General features: G+C 38.7%; 1 protein-coding gene across 8 annotated transcripts in view; it reads right to left on the bottom strand.

Annotated features, from left to right (window-relative positions):
* The window catches only part of pleca (plectin a), an 83,954-nt gene extending 63,940 nt beyond the window's left edge, over positions 1-20,014 (bottom strand). For 2 of the 8 annotated variants that reach the window (XM_057354482.1, XM_057354483.1), the window contains exons 1-4: positions 19,698-20,013; positions 18,511-18,548; positions 16,864-17,145; positions 13,612-13,804 (exon numbers count right to left, since the gene is read on the bottom strand). In XM_057354482.1, coding sequence (XP_057210465.1) covers positions 13,612-13,804; positions 16,864-17,145; positions 18,511-18,548; positions 19,698-19,854 — 670 coding nt within the window. In that variant the 5' untranslated portion in view covers positions 19,855-20,013. Of the gene's footprint in view, positions 1-7,524; positions 7,818-13,611; positions 13,805-15,413; positions 15,459-15,497; positions 15,525-15,575; positions 15,692-16,863; positions 17,146-18,510; positions 18,549-19,697 lie in introns of those variants that run through there. The other 6 variants (XM_057354493.1, XM_057354494.1, XM_057354481.1 and 3 more) reach the window with 5 other exon arrangements.
* Positions 20,015-20,567: the final 553 nt, after the last annotated feature.

Here is a 20,567-nt window from a genome sequence, read left to right as displayed (position 1 = left end):
ACCATTCCATGAGTCAGTGTTTGCAGTGTCCAGTGAAGTTTTGCGGTTCAGGTTTATATGCTGCTGTAATGTTCACAGCTTTAGCAGATGGACAGTGAGTTTGTTGCATGCTTGGTATCCAGGTGACAGAAATTCCACACCAGCTGTGCAAATCTTTAACCCAGTAACAACGTGATCACATACACATAATACATTCAGCCATTCTTACCTAAGTGCGGGCAATCGGTCATTATCATTAATCATTAGTTAACGTCATCAAAAACGAAACGTTTCTTGCTCTGATGGGAAAAGCTTTGAAAACAAAGCTGGTATGCGGTATAAACAAGCGTAACTTTCCGAAAGACACAGATTAGATCAAGATAATGATTGCAGCACAGCCGCAAGCAGACATCAAGGAAACGATGAATATATTAACAAAAAAGTAACTGAAGTCTAAGTCCTGACACAGGCAGGAGTGGACAGAGGTTTTGTTCCTGTCTGTGTCATTTTTCAATTAATGTGCACACACAGCGCCATCAAATAAGATTTAAAAATCATTTCATCTACACCAGAATGTTTTAATTTAAATTACACTGGATATTATTTAGAATTTTCAAAAATTGAGTAAGAAATACGAAAAATCTAAGAAACTGAACGCATTAACGCATTAATCAGAATCAGAAAGAGCTTTATTGCCAAGTATGTTTGCACATACAAGGAATTTGTTTTGGTGACAGGACCATCCAATACACAGAAACAGCAACAACAGTACACAGAGACCATAACACAATAGAATACAGTACACAATGATTTAAATAACAGCCTATGGGTATAAAAAATTAAGAAATACAATACAATAAACATAAGAGAACGATATAGAGAGTAAAGCTATGTGTGTATGTAAATATGTACAAGTAAAAAATAAGAATAGATTATTGTACGTACAAGGTACGTATGTGCTATATACAGCAGAATGAAATATAATTTACAGAAAAAGTTGTAAAAAAATAGATAGTGTATTATCTGGAGGATATAATTAATATTGTTGTTAGTTATTAATTGCACGGTGGGTAAAAAACATTTAACTGTTCAAGAGGTAGATGGCCTGAGGGAAGAAGCTGTTTTTGTGTCTGGTTGTTTTGGTGCTCAGTGCTCTGTAGCGCCGACCGGACGGCAGCATTGTGAAGAGATGAAGAGATTAACACAATGACATTAGTCATAATGAATCATTTTCATTTATTTAAATGTATTAAAATGACTTGATGGATTTAGATTCATTTGTAGTTAATGTGTTATGAGACAATAAAACAAAACTGAACTTTTTGCAACTGGGTTTTGGAGTATCATAGTTGAAAATCCCTGACCTTTATGAAGACTAAAGGTACATAAAATAATAAAAAACTATTTTGCGACGGTATTGTACAACAATACCACACTGCAGCAGGTATAATATTATTCCTTTTATATAATTATATTATTATTATAGTTTCATCGGACGCGCGTTTTATTTGATTTATGGTAATATTAATTTATATTATTTCTTTAATGTATAATTTTTTTATTAAATAAACGATTTGTTGAATTTTGTTGTATGTTCATTTTATTTATTAAATAAATAATTTGTTGAATGGGTCCTGTAGTTTTGTCGCATTTAAAGAAACCATATGGGACATTGACATTTAGCGATTGAGCTTGGTATCGCAGTCTAAATTCAAAATATTGCAAAGGCAAGTTTAGCCAAGAAACAGTTCTTCTAAGTTTCTTTTGCTTGTTATCAGGAATAATCTACAGTGCAGTAACGTTTGTTTATGCTGTTACTTTGAAACCATCTATATAATAAAACCTGCAAAGAGAATAAGGAAATAAATATTTCTGTTAAGGGGCTGGCAATACCCACCTCCTATCCATACATGTGACCCCTCCACTTCCATAAAGATCAATCACGGATCATGAAAAAGCCAAGAACAAAGAACCAAAGGCTGTTTGAAAACACAACAGAAGCAATAGAGCATTCAAGTTTAATTTCTCTTAATGTCCTCTTGTCTATCCAACATTATTTGTTCACATTACAGTGAATGTCACTCAATGTCTTAAGCCTGTTACTGGTGTTCACATGTAAAGAGAACAGGAATGAGCTTAGATTAAATGCATGGCAAATGTTTAAGGAAACATGATATGGTTCTCCCTGCAAATGTGTGGGAAATCCCAAAAGGGTTAAGCACAGTGCAGTAAACCCTCTCTGGTTACCTGTACTGCAATGTGTCAGCATCCACGAGAAAGCATAATGCAGGAACACTGACAAACCACAATGTTTAACACAATATAAGCTCATTAACAAGGTCTTTTCTTCTACCCTGGAATGGCTTATTTAGCAGATGTGACAAATAACATCTGCAGGAGCTTCAATATCCCAACAATAAGCATATTTCACACCGCATTAACACACCTATAGACCAATATAAAGATCTCATCATTCCCTGTTTTCCATTCTTCTCTTTGTATTAAAGGGCCGCTATCCCAGAAAATGCACTTTTAAATGTTTTTCTACCAGAAATTGAGTCGCCAGCGTGTGTGCAGAAACACCCTGTAATTACACAAATCCATCTATTCTTCTTTTTGTAATCTCCTTTAAACCACAACAGTGACACAAAACAGGCTGTTGGCGATCCCCTATCAATGTGATGTCACATTGATTACGCCCGCCTATGACCACGCACAGACTCCGCCTTATGAGCGCGTAGTTCCACCTTCCGCGGGAGACACGCTGTCAGCCATTTTCAGGCAAGAGCAGATGTAGCCAGCGACAAAAATATCTAAGAAACAACAAAGGTGTGCTGTTGCTGGATGTAAAATGGAACATAAAAGTCTTCATGTACTCCCGACATCTGAACCGCTGAGGATGCAGTGGATATGTTTTATTTTTGAAGGAAACGCACCCCTCAATTTACCAAAGTTTGTATATGTGTGTGCGAATCATTTTACACCAGACTGCTTTGTCAACGCGGGTCAGTATAGCATGGGTTTCGCCAAAAAATTGATTCTCAAGAGTGGATCCGAACCAGCTGTTCGCGATCAAGCTTCATCTCCGGAAGTAGTAAGTATTACACATCGTTTTTAAATTGCCTTTCTTTAATAATGTGTTTAGCATGTTAGTGGTTGTTGTTTACATGTTCGCGGCTAAACCTGAGACTTTACATTGGTCCAAAGACAGTTGTTATGTCGTAACGTTAGTGGTAAAACGCATCGCGCCCACCGGTTCAGAAGACTTGTGACCGACATAATTACTGTAAAGCTTATTCACTACAACGAAAGAAAGGTATAGCAGTGTCTTTCTCGGTGAGTTCAGTGTTTTCTCATATGTCTTAAGTGCGACAATACTTAGAGCGGATAGAAACAGAGTGCGCATTTCTAAGACAATGAGGTTACGCAGAAATTGCTACTCACAACGTAATAACACCTGGTTGCTGATCTTTACATACCTGTCTGTCAAATACAAGTACTCTGAATGCATGTTTATGCCTATATCCGTGTTTATGTCTGTTAGTAATATGCATGCACGTGATTAATCATCAATGGCCAAGATTTCATACAGCAAATGCTCAGCATATGTTGTTCCATCTATGTTTTTGTCTTTTCCATTTAATTCATATTTATGGCATTTATGGAACAAGGCATTAAGGTGATTTTTATTGCAGTTAGTGTACGGTTTTGGTTAAGGTAACATATTGAAAATGCAGTGTGTATTTGTAAAGGCTACATATATCAGTCACAAGTTGGATACGGGGAGGGGAGCAGAAGCTCATTTGCATTTAAAGAGACACACACAAAAACGTTTTCCATTGCAGCCACAAATGGCCATGTTCAACATCTTGTAATGAAAGATATGTGGTGTATTTTGAGCTGAAACTTTACAGACACATTCTGGGGATACCACCGACTATTTTTACATTGCAGAAAACACCTGGATTAGCAGCCCTTTAATATTTCTTTTCTATTCCATTTCTTAACACTATAACTTCCATTGCTTAAAGCTTCCCTTCTACAAACTTCCACGCTGGACGGCACACATTCAGGAAAACATCTTTTACTGTACTCCATCTCCCTTCTTTTCATTTTCCACTGTCAGAAGATGGCTGGTCCAATGCAGATAGCCAAAGCTTCACTACGGATCACGTTTCAATTATGTGACTCAAAAGCTCTGGTGCCAGGAGAACTACAAACAACAGATTCTAAAAACCACAATGAAAACAGTTAGTTGAGCACTTGTAAATTTTAAGTACAGTATGTATGCTATCATGTTATTCTATGCATAAGGATTGTAATACTATCATTCACATTCAGATGTGATGACTGGGTTTTCGAAATATAAGGAGTTCTATTCCGAAGATGTTTTACAGGAGAATGTTTAATGACATGAATTATTATCACATTGCAAAGGTAATCCCTTAAATGCAATTGGCTATGGTACCATTAGCAGCGTTCATTTGAGTCATGAGTGTATTTATGTGTGCGAGTGGGTGTGTCGCAGTGAGTTAAAAACCATATGTGCTATCCAACATAATTATTATACGGATAAACACAACAAATGCTTGAAACATGTGACAAGCAACAGGTCAAATCTAAACTAGCAATATGAATAAATAAACGTGGACTCAGAAAATCTACTCATGCAGACCTATGCCTGTGTAGGCTTTCGAGATGTACTATTTTAGACTGTAAGATCACATTGCATAAATCTGATCCTGGGTAAGGGTGGGAAGTGAGTCAGAGGACTTCTCCACATACAGTATGCACGCATTAAAGGTAGCTAAAGATTAAATGAAGGAAGTGATTCAGATCAAGACCACATGCGTTCGGCCAGCAATTACAACAACTGCCTTTGCCAAAGCCACACCAGTTGCTATTTACCTTGTTTACCTGACGTACCCCTCTTTATTATATTTAAGGCATGGCTTCTGCAAGCAAATGATGCCAAACCATCTCAGAGATACATCAACACAATCACTATGGATGCGATCCAGAAAGTCCAGATACTTATAAATCTTATCAGTACATCTCTTGCTTTATGACATTCAGATTGTGTTAATAGTAGCTTAAAGTGAAAAAAATGAAAACTCAGTCATCATTTACTAACCCTTATGTTATTACAAACCTACATGACAAAAAAGATATTTTGAAAAACGTTGGTAACCAAACAACACTGGCCCCCATTGATTTCTCTTTTGGGTGAATTTAAGTGCCCACGTGTGTCAAATGTGATGGGGTGTCTCCATGGTAACATCAGGTAAATCACTTATTGGTCAAAGGTTAAATCAATTTATGTGAATGGATGGATGCCATCTCAAGATGTGCCCATCTCAGAATAATTTAAACAGGACTTTCCATCTCTAAAAGGTACAACTCCCCACAGGGTCACTCTGGGTCAACGTTAACTACAAGTCGTCAACTCACAGGTTCTCAAGCTTGGTTTAGGTTAGAAGTCTTAAGTAAACACAGGCTTCCTTATCCAGTTACCATATGACTTCCTAATTAGGCAGCTCAGTATAAATTCTCTAGAGTCAAAGGTCAGCATATAGTTTGGAGACAGATGTGGTGAAAAGAAGGTTGTGGACAGGATGTGATGTCATACCAGTTTTACTGACGTCAGAAGAGAACGCTTTATTCTAAAAAATTGTAAGATATCATTCCAACTACAATTAGCCTCTCTGTTTTATTTAAAAGACATACAGGTATGTGAAGAGTATCATGTTAAAGTCCCAGTGAAATAAAAAAATATTGCAGTGTTTACTGTAAGTAGTCAATGATTTTTCAAATCAAGTTTGGGTCATTTTCTTTTTAAAATTCGTGTGTCCTCATAATCTTTAGTTAAAACCTGAAAAATGCACTTCTTTCCTGTAATGACTATCCATCTTAAATGACGCATGTTAGACGGCTTCGGCAGAGCATCTGTTAACTCCTCCCCTTCAACTGACAGTCTGCTTCCAGTTCCATTTCGAAATGCAACAGCTGTTTTTATACATCCAATCAAATCGCAGAGAAAGACGAAAGCCTTTTTTCTCATTAGAAATTCCATTTCACTCGGAAATGTGTCAAAATACGGAAGTAAAAAGGATCGCAACTTCCGGTTCATGGGGACTTTAAGATGTTAAAAACAGAACTGATACCAAAATATCCACTCGGTCACATTTCAATCCATTACTGCTAAACTTGTTCCTCTGTTGGGACGAACCAATTTTAAATCACGCATATGACCATCAACAACCCTCAACAGTCCTACAGGAGTCTGGATAAAATTAAGAAAATATTAGAATCTTCCTCACAACCTAATTGTCTGAAATTGAAAATCTTCTGTCTCTAACAGCAGGCGTCTCATGAATGAAAGGAAACACAGAAAGGGAACATTGGTCGGTCACAGCGGGTGACGGAACACCCGCACTGGAGCCAGAGGGAGAGATTTTGGAATGTGGCACCATGTGACCCACATCAAAAGAGAAGAGGTCTACAGGAAGACACATGGCGTTTCACACACCCAGATTCAGCATAGAGATGTGTGTAAACAACAATGATATTATTAGATCTTGTACAACACATCGGTTCTCTTTTCTCAACTGGGATTCAAGCTACCTGACCTCGTAGCTTTAAATGGGTGTTTCTTCAACTACTACAGTATATTTATAGTGTCAAAATTGAACATTTTTGTCACTTAAGTGCATTGAAAGTTGTGGCCTCACAACCAACAATTTCAGCATAAATAAAGTTAGCGTATTGTTTAAAATCGAATTTATTATGACTTCTATTAAGTGCAGCTCTCAATGCAAAATCCCTTGATTCAGACTCAGTATTCCCCTGTGTTCAGACTCCTGCTGGTCATCTGAGTCCAGTTATCCACTACAAAAATAAACTGGGGCAATATTTTTAGACCTCTCTTTAGTACTCAATACTGTAGACATGGGGGCCGAGATGGGATTATGGGAGAGGATGATGACGTGCTGAAGAACATAACAAACTTTAAAATTGACTTGAGGAGCACTTGATAGTAACTATTGAGATGAAGATTGTGTGGTAAATTTCCATAAGTATCATGGTACTGAATGACTAGCAAATTCATATACCATGGTATTTATGATTATATCACCTGGGTAAAAAGTGAACAGATCATTCCTTTTTACAGATTCTAAAACGAGTATATGCATTTTTTAAAGCATAGTTTTTTTTTATAAATCAGTTTGTTATTAGACATTCCCTTTATTACAGCATCTTTTAAAATCTAAACGAAACGGACATGTCGGCATCCGGTTTAACAGAAACAGCTGTCAAACTCTCTCTGATATTCCAAAACCGCGGAGCTACTATCGCCTAGTGCGGTTTGGTCTTGTGCAACCCGGCAGTCGCTCACATCTGTGCCAATCATTATGGAACTACTTATAACCCAATCACGAGCCACAGCCCCCTCTCTCCAGACTCAAACACATCGACAGACAGTCAAACATATGGCTCATGCTCACACGGACAGTGACAGAGACGACACGGTGGAGGATCTGGTACCTTTATACTTCTCTCTGACGTTCTCGTAGGCTAACACAAAGTCCTGCTCGTCTGCATGAGCAGTCACGCTGGCGGGGTTGTACATGGACATGGCCCTGGTCTGAGGTCAGGTCAGTCTCTCTTCTCGTTCCTCTTCTTCTCTTCCTTTCCGACTTTCTTTCACTCCCACTCTTCGGACGTGCCTTTCTGGTGGCTGGAGCGTCAGAATAGACTGGTGTGTTTGTACAGTCTCACTTTCTCCACTCTGTGTGTGTGTGTGTGTGTGGGTGTGTGGGTGTGTGTGCGTGTGTGAGAATGAGTGTGTGAGTGAGTATTCCCTTCCACAGTTCTGGCTCTCGTTCCAGACCACCAGTACCACTCCCCTTCTCAGCTTGAGAAATACCAACACACACAGCACGGTCCCACCTCTTAAAGGCACACACACACACACACACACGTTTACTTGACAATCTAAATGGGGACATACTATTTACTTCTGTTGCTATTACAAATCACAACAAATTTATTTACTACAAGCTCAAAGCCTACCTCTTATAGAAAACATTGAAAAAGTTTTAAATGAAAATTTGCATTTTTCAGAATAAAAACATTGAAGAAATATTGTCCTAGGACATACTATATTTGTCCCTGAAAGTACAAGTATGCAACTGCAAAAACGCACACTATGTTTTCTATAGACAAATATAGTACACTATGAAGCAGCCTAAACATACAGATCATCAAGAATAGTATGCAGCATAGAGACTTAAAGTATGCATGCTAATATTGGCTATGACATGAGAGGGCTAAATCTGAAGTGTTGATACACACATGACAACAGCACCCTTGCTTACATCCAAACACACCAACAACACTGTGTGAACAAACAAACACAAACAATGCCATCAATACCAGGAAGAACAAAAACAACAACCAATTATCCTTATCTAAGAACAGTAATTTGATTAAGGATTAAAATTTAAACAAAAATTAAAGGGGTCATATGGCGCGAATACGTGTTTTTCTGTGTCTTTGGTGTGTTATAAGTTGCCCATGCATGTATTAGCCACGTAAAATTGCAAAAATTAAAGTGTCAGAACAAAAGATGCATTCTATCTAAAAGCGAATGCTCACCCAGACCCGCCTGAAACTCCTCGTGTAACCACACCCCCTCAAATCTACGCCAGTTCGTGGTATGATTTGACTAAGACCGCCCAAATGTATACGCAAGTAAGGTGGGCGTACTTGTCAGTACAATTGCTTTGGAACCTAATGTTCCTAATATGGTAAGAGGCGTTACATTTCCGTCACACGCTTGCAGTATTTGACCAATCACTACGCACTGGTTAACTGGCCAATCATAGCACACCTCGCTTGTCATAGCAATGAGCTTTGTAAAAAATCTGCACGTTTCAGAGAGGCGGGGCAAAGAGGAGATTTTTGAACCTTAAATCGTGTATACACGTTGCATTACAACTAAAACAAACGATAATATTCGTTTTAGCACTGTCATATCACCCCTCTAAGAAAACGAGAGTGGTGCCAAGGTGAGGAGAGTGGCAACCTAAATCGACTTTTATCACGTCACTATGAGGTTGCCAGGATATTCCCAAATCCCAACTACTTTAAACATCACTAAATCTAAATTGATAACATGTTCACAAAGTGTGACAGGTAATACCCAAGAAATAGAAACAGTCGATAGCATTATGACCTGATCGGAAAAGGCCTGGACATTTAATATGATGTTCTCTTTAATAAAGCGAAACAAACTTGTCTTACTGTGTGAGCAGAGATAGTGAGAATAAAGGGGAGAGAGAGAGAGGAGTAGGAGGTGGAAGTATAAGGACATAAAAGGATGCCCTTCATTCTATCTCTGGAGGAAATGGAGAAGCTCTGTCCTGTGAAGAGGATGGGTGGAGGAACTGAACTTTTATCACTTATAACAGCAATTACCTTTTAAAGCATAAAGTGGGTGAGATGCAATTCTGCGTTCTGCCTCTCAGTGTTCCCTCTGATAAATGAGTCAAGCTGGCAACAGCAACATTTGATACCTTGCAGCCATCTTAAAAACAGCCCAAACCCCCGCCCCAAGGGTCTCCAGGGGGCAAACCCCACCCGTTGCGATAAGAAATCCCCTAAACCAGATGTGCCCTTCGTTACGAGCATTCCCAACATAACCACAATATATCAACACGCCATCTCTTTTTGGATAAAGCTCGTTAGCTACTGACATTTTAATGTCCTTGAGAAGCTCGCTCTCAAACTAACGCAAATATGTTAGCATCATGGGTCATAAAATGTTGAAATAAATGCTGTCGGTTTTGTAGGGAGTTACTTTCAGGAAAAAAGCATCAATCCACCTGTATGAAACTCCTCTGCTGCAAATCTTCTAATCACTTAATTGATGATATATGGGCACGGGACGTCTTTCCCAAAGAAGAATGAAAACAGGCAGTAAGTGACTTGCCTGCGGGGCTAAGGAAACTGGTTTCACCTAAAAGTTACCAGCAACAAAATGATTACACGTTTATGCCGTGAACCTCGCATACTTTTAAAAATTAAGCGTTAAGTCGATCGTGATGAATTCTTTTAGCAATCGTTGTAAACACGACAGCTTACTTCTTAGATCGGACGGCTTCGTGTTGTTTCCAGGCGGACCGTTAAGGAACGCGACATGCACGTCTCCCGGAAATCCTGTGAAATTCAACCAATCAGATGACGACTTCGAGCATGCTGAAGTGTTTCCAAAAAAGTGTGCCTTATGCATCAGACGTTTAGCCAATGGTCCGTGAGACTACTGATTGTGTACAATAGAGAAACATGTGTCACTTTAACTCTATCAAACAGATCACTGGAACACATCACCTGGAAACCCTGAATGTGACCCTGAACTAAACTGCATTTCTCACAGACATTTCAGTTTGAACTAGTGACACCATGTGGTATCATTGAGAACAACTTTCTACAGAATCTCTAATATATTTAGCATTCGAACAACTTACAGTTTACAAAATAACAGACATCAGATATCCAAAAGTTGCCATCAAAATACAATGTATTCTTAGATGCTAGTTGTGAACCACAGCTGAACATAACAGATAACAACAGCCACTGATTTCTAAACCATTTAACCTTCAGTGAAAATCTGCATTTCAAAAATGTTATTAATTTAAAAAAAGTACTGAGCTCCTTCTGAGCGTTTTGATCAGTTTAAAAGTTCCAATTACTTGTCTGTAAGTAAATAATTGACTGAACATTTGAGGTCTGGAAGAAAGCTGAATAGGACTTTGAATGCTATTCATAGCAAATCATGAATAATTGATTCATCATGTTTTGCTCTCTAAAAGTTAAAAGATTTTTCCACAAACTTTCTGGAGTTAACAATATGAACAATTTATGATGCTAATGTAAAACTGAACACACTTCATACAGCTTAACACAGTTCCAAATATTGGGAAGCAGTCTTTGAAATAAAAAGTTGCCAATTTGTGAATGATCTGCATGGTTTGGCTGGTAACAATTACACATAGTTGGAAATTGTTTGTGCTTCTCATTAAAGGTAAAAAGAGGGGATTGCATGTGTTCAAGTTCAGATGCTGAATATCGGTATCGGCAAATAAATGGTCATTTTTAATGTTATCGGTGGACAATAAAATTTAGGCCCATAAATCATAAATCGTTTCCGCTGGCTAAACTTCTTCAGCTGCACAGTGCTCACAGTTAAAATACATAGTACAGTACTGTCTTTCTGTCGAGATCATTCACATACTGCTATTAGCAACACATGTTGATGTAGGTACAGTATGTAGATACAGTATTTATGAATGTGTATATTATAGGAACAAAAGCACATTGTTTAAATCAGACTGCTGTCTGAATGCTTTCTGGCTTGAGACCTGTGAGACATGTGGTGACATGTGGCTATTAAGAACATTTTTTCTGGGTTGCTCTGGAAGAACATCTATAATTTGTTTATTAAATAAAAAATATACCAGAAAAGTTTGAAGGTTAAAGAATCGTTAATTAGTGTAAAGTAGGCTTGGTGCATGATTTTCAGGGGAAACAAAGAGAACTAATGGTTACCTTGTTTTTCAAATAAAAGCATTTTTCCACTTTTTGCCTTTTGTTTCAGTCTTAGGGAATTTTATATGAATATTTGGATACTGTATATCGGCCAATTGTATCGGTTATCGGCTTCCAATGTTAAAGAATTATCGGCCAAAATGTACATATCGGTGCATCCCTAATTTCAACCATAGCTATATTTAACTTTATTTAAGATATATTTATTGAAACAACCATATTCATCCAAATAATAATGCGAATATGAAATGCATATGTTATTTCCACTACGTAATTTATGCATTTGGAAGAGGCTTTTATTGTCATATTCTGTTACATAAGTCAGAACTTGGGTTTAATTCTTGGGTCTGGTAACTATATCTCACGGTCACAGAGGGAGTTTGTTATGCTTGCCTGACCATGAAGCTCATAAAAATCCCTCTCACCTTTCTCTGGTGTCTACACAAGTAAAATTCCAGACATACTAGAGTTGTGCAGGGTTCACACTATAGCTGGAGGCTCTCACGTGTCAAACCTGGGCCCCCCAAAACAAGATGGCACGTAAGTCTAAGACATAACAGAGGTAAAGCCCAAACAAATTAGCTTTGCAAGTAATTTTACTCTGTCAATTTACTGCCACAGGATGGCAGCGAAGTGCAGATAAAAATGACCACAACATCCTGTCCTTATCCAGTTTTTTGAGATTATTATTATTATTGATATGGATAGTTAATACGTTCCTGTAGCTCAACTAGTATTAAGCACTAGCATCACCAATATAACACATCCAAGTCTCATGGGAAGTTAATCCTGATAAACTGCAAACCCAGACAAAACAAAATCTCCACTGGACATCTATGACCTTCCTATTTCCATTGTTCACACAGATATTTAAAGCACATACTAATACTAATTTGAGTTGAACATACTACTACAGTACTATTAATCTCCTTGTTTTGGATAGAAGCACCTTCTAATTTGCAAGATACAGATCAGAAGCAACTAATGCAGATGACAACAGCACTGCAGTCCTCCGACCACACCCTTGTCTAATAGTAAGCCTGTGTGTGTGTGAGTGTGTGCTTTGTCTCATTCACACACAAAATAACTGCCGAGTCAAATCTATGCAGCATGCAGGTACTACAATGCGTTGAAATGCTTTTTAAATGCCATACATGTTGTGCTTATACAGTATATAAAACCTGTAAATACAGTAAACCCAGAATAAGTAGTCCCACTACAGCGTAACCAGAGTCATGTTTTCTTCACACTTTCGAGTCAACAGTCATCCCAAAGATGTTTGCATGATCTCTCTCTGACCCAGTTTACTCACACAGTGCCTGTTAAAAAGCTACTTTAAGCAAACATAAGACAACAGAAGCAAGTCCGCTTCAAAAGGAACTACGATGCCACATCAAACACACACCTGCCAGGCAAGTATTACTTCACCTGCACTCCTTCTGCAAAGTGATTGTTATTCTTCCTCTAAACCACAGAGAATAAAGTATGCACCATTAATTTGAGCGTGTTAATATATCAAATGTTACAAACATTATGTGCAGTATGTCTATATAAAACAAATTTACTGTATGCTGCTTCTAAGCGGGAACAGATCATGGTTTTATGAGGGCATGGCTATATATAAATATTATTTTAATATTTGAAAAATATGAATAGTCTTCAAATAGTAATAAAGTATGATCTATGCCTTACTTAAAAAATATAGCTCTATACTGTACACCGTAAGCTTGTGCTGCATTTGCAAAGAGGCCCGTGACCCTCAGGGGACCACTGCATGCATGCTGATGTTTAGCTTTCATTGGAGGTCCCTGGTCATGTGATCTGAGGCTTCAAAGGCCCTTAACGATCTAAGCACCTAGGAACTGACCAAAATCCAGGCCTCCTTATAAGATTTAGTTCATCCATTTTTATGAATAAGAACATAAAACACTCCTTTTTCCTAAAATTGCTTTGGGAAAAAAAGAATGTGTATAACCTCAACCAATGCAGATGTTGTTTTGTGAACATTTCGCTGTCTCATACCTGCAATACGGATGACTGCTCTCTCTGCAGCGTCTAGGACGTCTCCAGATGCAGATTTGGAGCGTTTGACGCGTTGGTGTTTGGGAAGGTTCCACGGTAAGGTGTCTCCAGGAAAATGTGAGGAACTCAGGCCACTTGCGCTCTCCTCCGATGCAGACCTCTCCAGTATCCGTCGACGACCCCCTGACATGACCTGCAATGGAAAGAGGATGAGTTTAAGGGATAATATGAGATCGAGGCTTCCAGAATTCAAAGTTTCAATTTCACCAGGTCACTAAGCAGCACCGAAAAAGTATTGTGTATTTTCTAGGGATGCACCGATATGTACATTTCGGCCAATAACGATAACCGATCATTCTTGAACATTGGAAGCCGATAACAGATGTATTGGCCGACATACAGTATCTAAATATTAAAATAACATTTTCTGAGACTGAAAATTCTTTATGTCCCCTGAAAATCATGTACCAAGCCTACTTTACACTAGTTAAAGATTCTTTAACTTTTAAACTTTTCTGGTAGAATTTTTATTTAATAAACAAATTAAAAATGTTCTTCCAGAGCAACCCAGAAAGGTGTTCCCAATAGCCACAAGTCTAACAGGTCTCAAGACAGAAAGCATTCAGACAGCAGTCTGATTCAAACAGTATGCTTTTGTTCCTATAATATACACGTTCATAAATATTGCTAATCGCTAATAACAGTAAGTGAATGATCATGACAGAAAGACTGTACTGTACTGGATTTTAACTGTGAGCAGCATCCAGCTGAAGTGCTTCAACCAGAGGAAATTATTCATAATTTATCGGCTATAATATATCAGCCGATAACGATAACATTAAAATGACAATTTATCGACCGATATGGCTAATCATTTATGTGCATCCCTTGTATTTTCAGTTTTATATCATATCTCTCATTTTTCCTATGTGTCTGTGAAGCTGCTTTACAACAGTACAAAACTTTGAAAAGGGCAACAGAAATAAATTTGAACTGAACCGAGTAGTAAAAAAAGAGATACCAGCCATGTAAAATAAAATAAAATACACAACATACATAATAATAAACATAGAACAATAAAATAAAATAAACACAAAACTGTATCAATATTTACCAAAAATATACCTATATATTTTCATGACCACTATTATGAAATTAGATAAGATTTATACACACAATATTAACGTACATTAATATACACTATAATGTACACTGGGAGCAGAAAAAGTGCAATTTAGCACTGACTGAAGTGAACTATTTCACGCTCGATTACTCACAAAGTTAAAATGACAATGTTTCAACGGCTTTCAAAGCAAGAAAATAAACTATTGAAAATAAACTGTTCTTAATTAATACGAAATACGAATAAACTGTTCTTAAAATGCGAAAAACTACTTGCAGAGACGGATGGATGCTAGTTGAGCTAGTTGCTAAATCTGGTGCAAAGCATCTTTTCTCTTTTGAGACTAAAAATAAAGGCTGTAATAAAGTGCATGGCGTTGATTTAGTGAGTACACAAAATCGGCTTGAACACCTTGTGTGAATTTAATAACGTAAAATCACAACAAACGATTAAAATCGTCTGACGGACAGCTTCCTGAAGTGCACCTGCCAATGTTTATATTTCTCGTGAGTTCTCGGCTCGCTGCCGCATCGCACATGATCGTGCGCGCGGAAATATTCTCGTCATCATTACTCAGCAGAATCAACGATGCGGCAAACTCACAGCATCCTTCAAACGACTGCTTCACATCATTACTGCAATTCATTCACGACGACCAAAGCAACGAGTCTATACACACCCTATTCCAGCTGTTATCCCTCCCTTTCATCTGTCACCACCCAGCGAAAGGTAAATCCCCGCTATGTAACGGTCCGGTACTTACTGTACAGTACATCGTCCCGCCTGGACTGAAAGATGACCAAATACTCCAAAATGCGCCTTTCTGGGCAAGTGAACTTACCGGGGAGAAATCCTGCCGCCGATGCGCGCGCTAGTTATGAATAACAACAGATATTACCGCTGGATACGGTGTGATGCGGTTTGTCGTGGTGATGACGGTGCAGAAAGCAGAGGATGGAGATGATCACTGGAGGAGAGGAGAAAGGTGATCTGGTGTAATATTACGCGGAGTTAAACTCTAATTTCCCCGTAGGTTCAGGTCCACACAACAGTGGAATGTCACTGGGTGTTTTGCACAATGCAACAATAGATTTGATCTATTATGTGGGGGAGAGTTTATTGCCTTCCCAGTGAACAAATGCCCCTCTGTTTAACAAACTGTCCGGTTGTGATCTAAAGTAAAGGCACACAACAGTGCGATTTAAACCCACGAGCGACCCTTCATCCTGAAGCATGCACGCTTAACACTTGTGTGTTAGTATACTGATTTTAGTGCGTTTTGAGAAATGTAGGGCTGCAACTAACAGATATTTTGATCATAAGTTGGATTTTTGTTCAGTTTGCCAGTACTAAGCCAAGTCTTGGAGAGCCAGGTTTGGAAAAGTGCCTAACGTTCACTAGCAGCAATGTGCAAACAGAAAACTGATATACAAAATGTTATCTAACATACAAACTAACAATTTTTAATGTTAACTTCATTGGCTGGTTGTTGCAGTCTTTGAGAAATTGTTTTTCAGTCAAAAAATATTGTCTTGGAGTCTCCTTTAAATCTACTTCATGGCTTATGCCACACTACATCATCCTGTCTCTTACATCACATTTAATATGCGTCAGCAGTATCAAAGCAGGCATTAAATTTTAAAAAAGTTGGTCGCACTGACTCATTTCTCAATCAAATGTGGTTAACAGGTCTTGGACTTGAAAACATCTTACATAACAGACATTTTTTTAACCGCTCAATGGCTTTGCAAAGAAAAAGTTGTTGCTATTGGCATGGGCCGGTTGCTATTTAACTACAGCACCAGTCTCAGTGCCAGCTTCACCCTATTGTACACAATGCCCACTAAATTAACCCTCTAGTGCACTTCATTAAGGGTGCAAGAACATATATTTTATGAAGCTGAAGGCTGTTAGGTGGACTTGTACATTAATACTGATTCATGTGGCAGATACTTGCATGTAAAGTGAAAACTAGCACTGCCCACTATTATTACTTCATATTTCATGAGAATAGAAACAGGCTCTATACATCCACACAATATCCAAAAATAAATACAGTCACAATCATGTTATTGTTTAGTAATACCGAAAGGAATTTTCCTATTGGCTGTTGCAGACAATGGCCTCACCTGCCCAGCAGATTCTTTAGTCACGGTGCCCGTTGCAATAGTGACTTTCAGGTGGCGTTTATTCCTCTTCCTCACTGTGGAGGACCGCTCTTCTTTTCCCTCTTCCATTTTCTCATCCTTCCCTTCCTCTGTCTTTCCTTCCTCTTTCTCTGTCTTTTTCCCCTGTTTTTCCTTCTTCCTCTGATTCTCTTGAGTCAAAGGGGTGGCCAGTTTGATCACACCAACAATCCCGTCATTCAGCAGAGCTGCGGAGACGCTCTTATCCTTCGGCTTCTTCTTCCGCTGGAAAAGCAGAGAAATCAGCTTATTCATTTGGACACGGTTATAAAGTCAACAACAGAAAATCAGCTTTTTAAAGGTAAAAGCAGCATTAGGTGGATCCAAATGATCATGTAAGACAGCGCTGAATAGGCCGTCTATTCGGTCTACTCTGTTAATTTTGCTGCCCACTGCCAAGTTCACACAAAGACGTCCTTTTTAAACAGTCTGCAACTTTGATCGAAGCTGTCAGGTACACAAAAGAGGCCATTTCGATCACTCAACTCAGTTTTTACACAGAAAGCAGACACAAGAACATCATGCATGGTGGTCTGAAGTCAACTATAAATAAAACTATAAACATCTTGACTTCACGTCAGCATCAGACACATCCATGAATATAGCATTGCAACTTTAAAGTAGAAGCCTCAAAAACAAAAAAACATCTTAATATTGATGTTATTACAGAACTATCACGAGCATCTTTATTGTGACCATCTGCTGGTCAAATTGTGCAAACAAATCTAATTCACAAATGTTATCTGGCTTTTCTCTCAGGCTGTGAGCTAATGCCACTGCGGGATCTGTTTTTCTCGCCGTCCACATAGAGGACAGGAGGGGAAACAGCCTTGTGTTGTCTCATAACAGAGAATAGAGACAAAGTCTATCCATTCATGCAGAAAGTGCCATCACTGCCCTGTAGTTTATCAAACCACAAACACAAGCCTGCAGTGACAATTCACCCTCAGTCTTAAATAATCTATGGCTCATAAAGCATTGTAATGCACTTACAAATTGTAAAATCACAAGGAATCGATTAAAAGATATCCTTATATATAGCCGCAGCTGTATCATTTACATGTATATTAAAGGTGCAACGTGGCGATTTTAGCGACATCTAGCGGTGAGGTTGCGAATTGCAACCAATGGCTCACTCCACCCCTCTCACACGATAAAGATGTAGTCGCCTCTTTGCCGAAGGAGCAAACGTATTTACGAAATGCGCACTATAGAGAAGTTTGTCCATTTAAGGCTACTGTAGAAACAACATGGCAAATTCCAAGTAAGGGGTGTATGTAGATAGAAATAGCTCATTCTTAGGTATTAAAAACATAATGCTTCATTATGTGAGGTCTTTCTACACCTCTGAAGACATAGTTATGTATATTATATTGCATTTCTGACAATAGATCCTCCAAAAAATTACACATTAGACCTTTAAATCACTAAAAAGAAAGCACATTGCTTTGTACAAAAATGGTCTTTAAATTGTCGTGGCTTTACAACACTGGCCTCTGCAGGCTGCTGAGATAAAAGCACAATGTCTATGTTTGGAATATGCTAAAAGTACGTTTTGTACTATGTTTACTGTGAGGTTGGGTCTCTTACCTGACTCTTGTGTTTCGTCTTGGAGTTTTTCTCTATTGCTGAAATAGAAACAGAAGATTAAAATCAGCAAAACTAAGACCATGTGAACATATCAGTGGCATGCACTTTTAGGACATTGACATGCTGTAAGGTTGGTTGTGTATTTGGTCTGGAGGCAAACCTACAGTATGTCAACTTAAAGGGATACTTCTGTCATCATTTACTCACCCTCAGATTGTTCCAAACCTGTATGAATTTCTTTGTTTTGCTAAACACAGGAAGATATTTAGAAGAATGTCAGATCTCGCCCAACATCGACTCCCATAGTATTTATTTTCCCTACTGTTTGAGTCAATGGGGGGCGAGATCTGAAAATTTTCCAAATTTCTTCCTGTGTGCTCAGCAAAACAAAGAAATGTATACAGGTTTGGAACAATGCGAGGGGGAGTAAATGACAGAATTTTCATGTTCAAGTATCCCTTTAAAGCCTAAAACCTTAAATGTAGATGAAGACTGTAAAGCTGTCAAAGCCTCTATAATTACATAACCGACAACAAGCGAGCACCTGCTTTGAACCACGACCTCTCACCTCTGAAAGAACGAGTTCAATTATGAAGACTCTTTTCTTATTCGAGCTGTTACAGTTCAGGTCTGAAACACATGTCGGATCCTGAATGTCCTGTCTGACTGACATTTGTGAAAACTAAAAAGAAATTTTCATTTATTCACAGATCCAAAGTAAGACTATAATAGTCTCTTTTGTTCCGTAACAGTCTGAAAATAACTTTGCAAGTGTGTATTTAAAGCAATTAAGACCTCGGTTCGCAATGGCCTTCTGTCATTGCATAACATCCCCTGGAACATTTAATTTCGGCATAGGGTTAGTCAAATAGTAAACAGTGATTTGTGGATTCAAAACGCCCCTTCAGATGACGACACGCATCGACCGCTTTTCCATCTTATGCCAACACACAACAGCCACTCATGGAAACTTTTGCATCCTGGAAACCAACACGACATCCAATGAATAGAACGGACAAAAAAATCTTTCCACTTCGATATACACTTCCTTCTTTACAGCTTCCTGAAACGGTGATTTCTGATAGGACACGACTTCTGATCTAAAATCAGCTTGACCATTCGCATCCAATCCATTCAAACCAGAACTGATTCCAGGTCAGTTCCTTAAGAATAAAAGCCTCCATTACCTGAGATGTATCTCTCCAGAGGGGAGGTGGAGCTTTGGCTTCCCCAGCAGCAGAAGAACAAGCCCCAGACCAGGACAGTGGCCAACACCAGCACGATCACCCAGAGGAGCCGGGCCAGGGCCGGGTACGCCAGGGCCCAGTCTTGCAACACATCCATACTTATCCACTCTTCTTTCTAACTTTGTCTGCTCTTTCTTCCCCTCAACCTCCTGTGAGTGGCTGCGAGTTGCAGATGGGCAGCAGCTGTGCAAGGCCACAGCCCACGTCAGCTCTGGAGGAGTGCCTACGTGTGAGCGTGTTTCCTTCACAGAGTCGAGCAGTGAGAAGTAAAGCGCAACTGTGCCTGGGATATCCAACAGCCACTCCCAGGGCAAAACATCTCACGCAGACACACACCCTCGCGGTTTACTCGTGCTCCGAGACCTGCTGGTTAATGGTAGAACAGAGAAATGCACCCGAGGCGGTTTAAAGCCGGCCTCCACCGCGACAACGTATTTTACTGTCTAGGTGTGTGTGTATGTGTGTAAGCAAACAAAGATTGTAGAGATAGTTCTGCAAATAGCATAAATATACAAGTGGTGCCCAAAAGTATTTGGACATATAAGCAATAAACAGTCTTTGCATTACATAGAAATATTATTAAGACACTTTCATATTAATTTAATAAAACAAGCTTGTTAGGTTTTAACATAAAATGACCTAAATGGTATAGTGCTCAGAAATAAACAAAGCATCAAAAAACCTTTTATCATCATTTCTCAATAGTGTTATGACCAAATATACCCAGTGGTTATTTAGTTTGATATTTCGTATACAATGCAATGACATCAGTCATTTTGAAGTGTTACTCGTCTCCACTCGTTTTAGTCC

This window comes from Triplophysa rosa, linkage group LG16 (genome assembly GCF_024868665.1).
Source record: "Triplophysa rosa linkage group LG16, Trosa_1v2, whole genome shotgun sequence".
In the NCBI taxonomy this organism is placed as follows: Eukaryota; Metazoa; Chordata; class Actinopteri; order Cypriniformes; family Nemacheilidae; genus Triplophysa; species Triplophysa rosa.
This window is presented reverse-complemented; position numbering and strand designations above follow the sequence as displayed.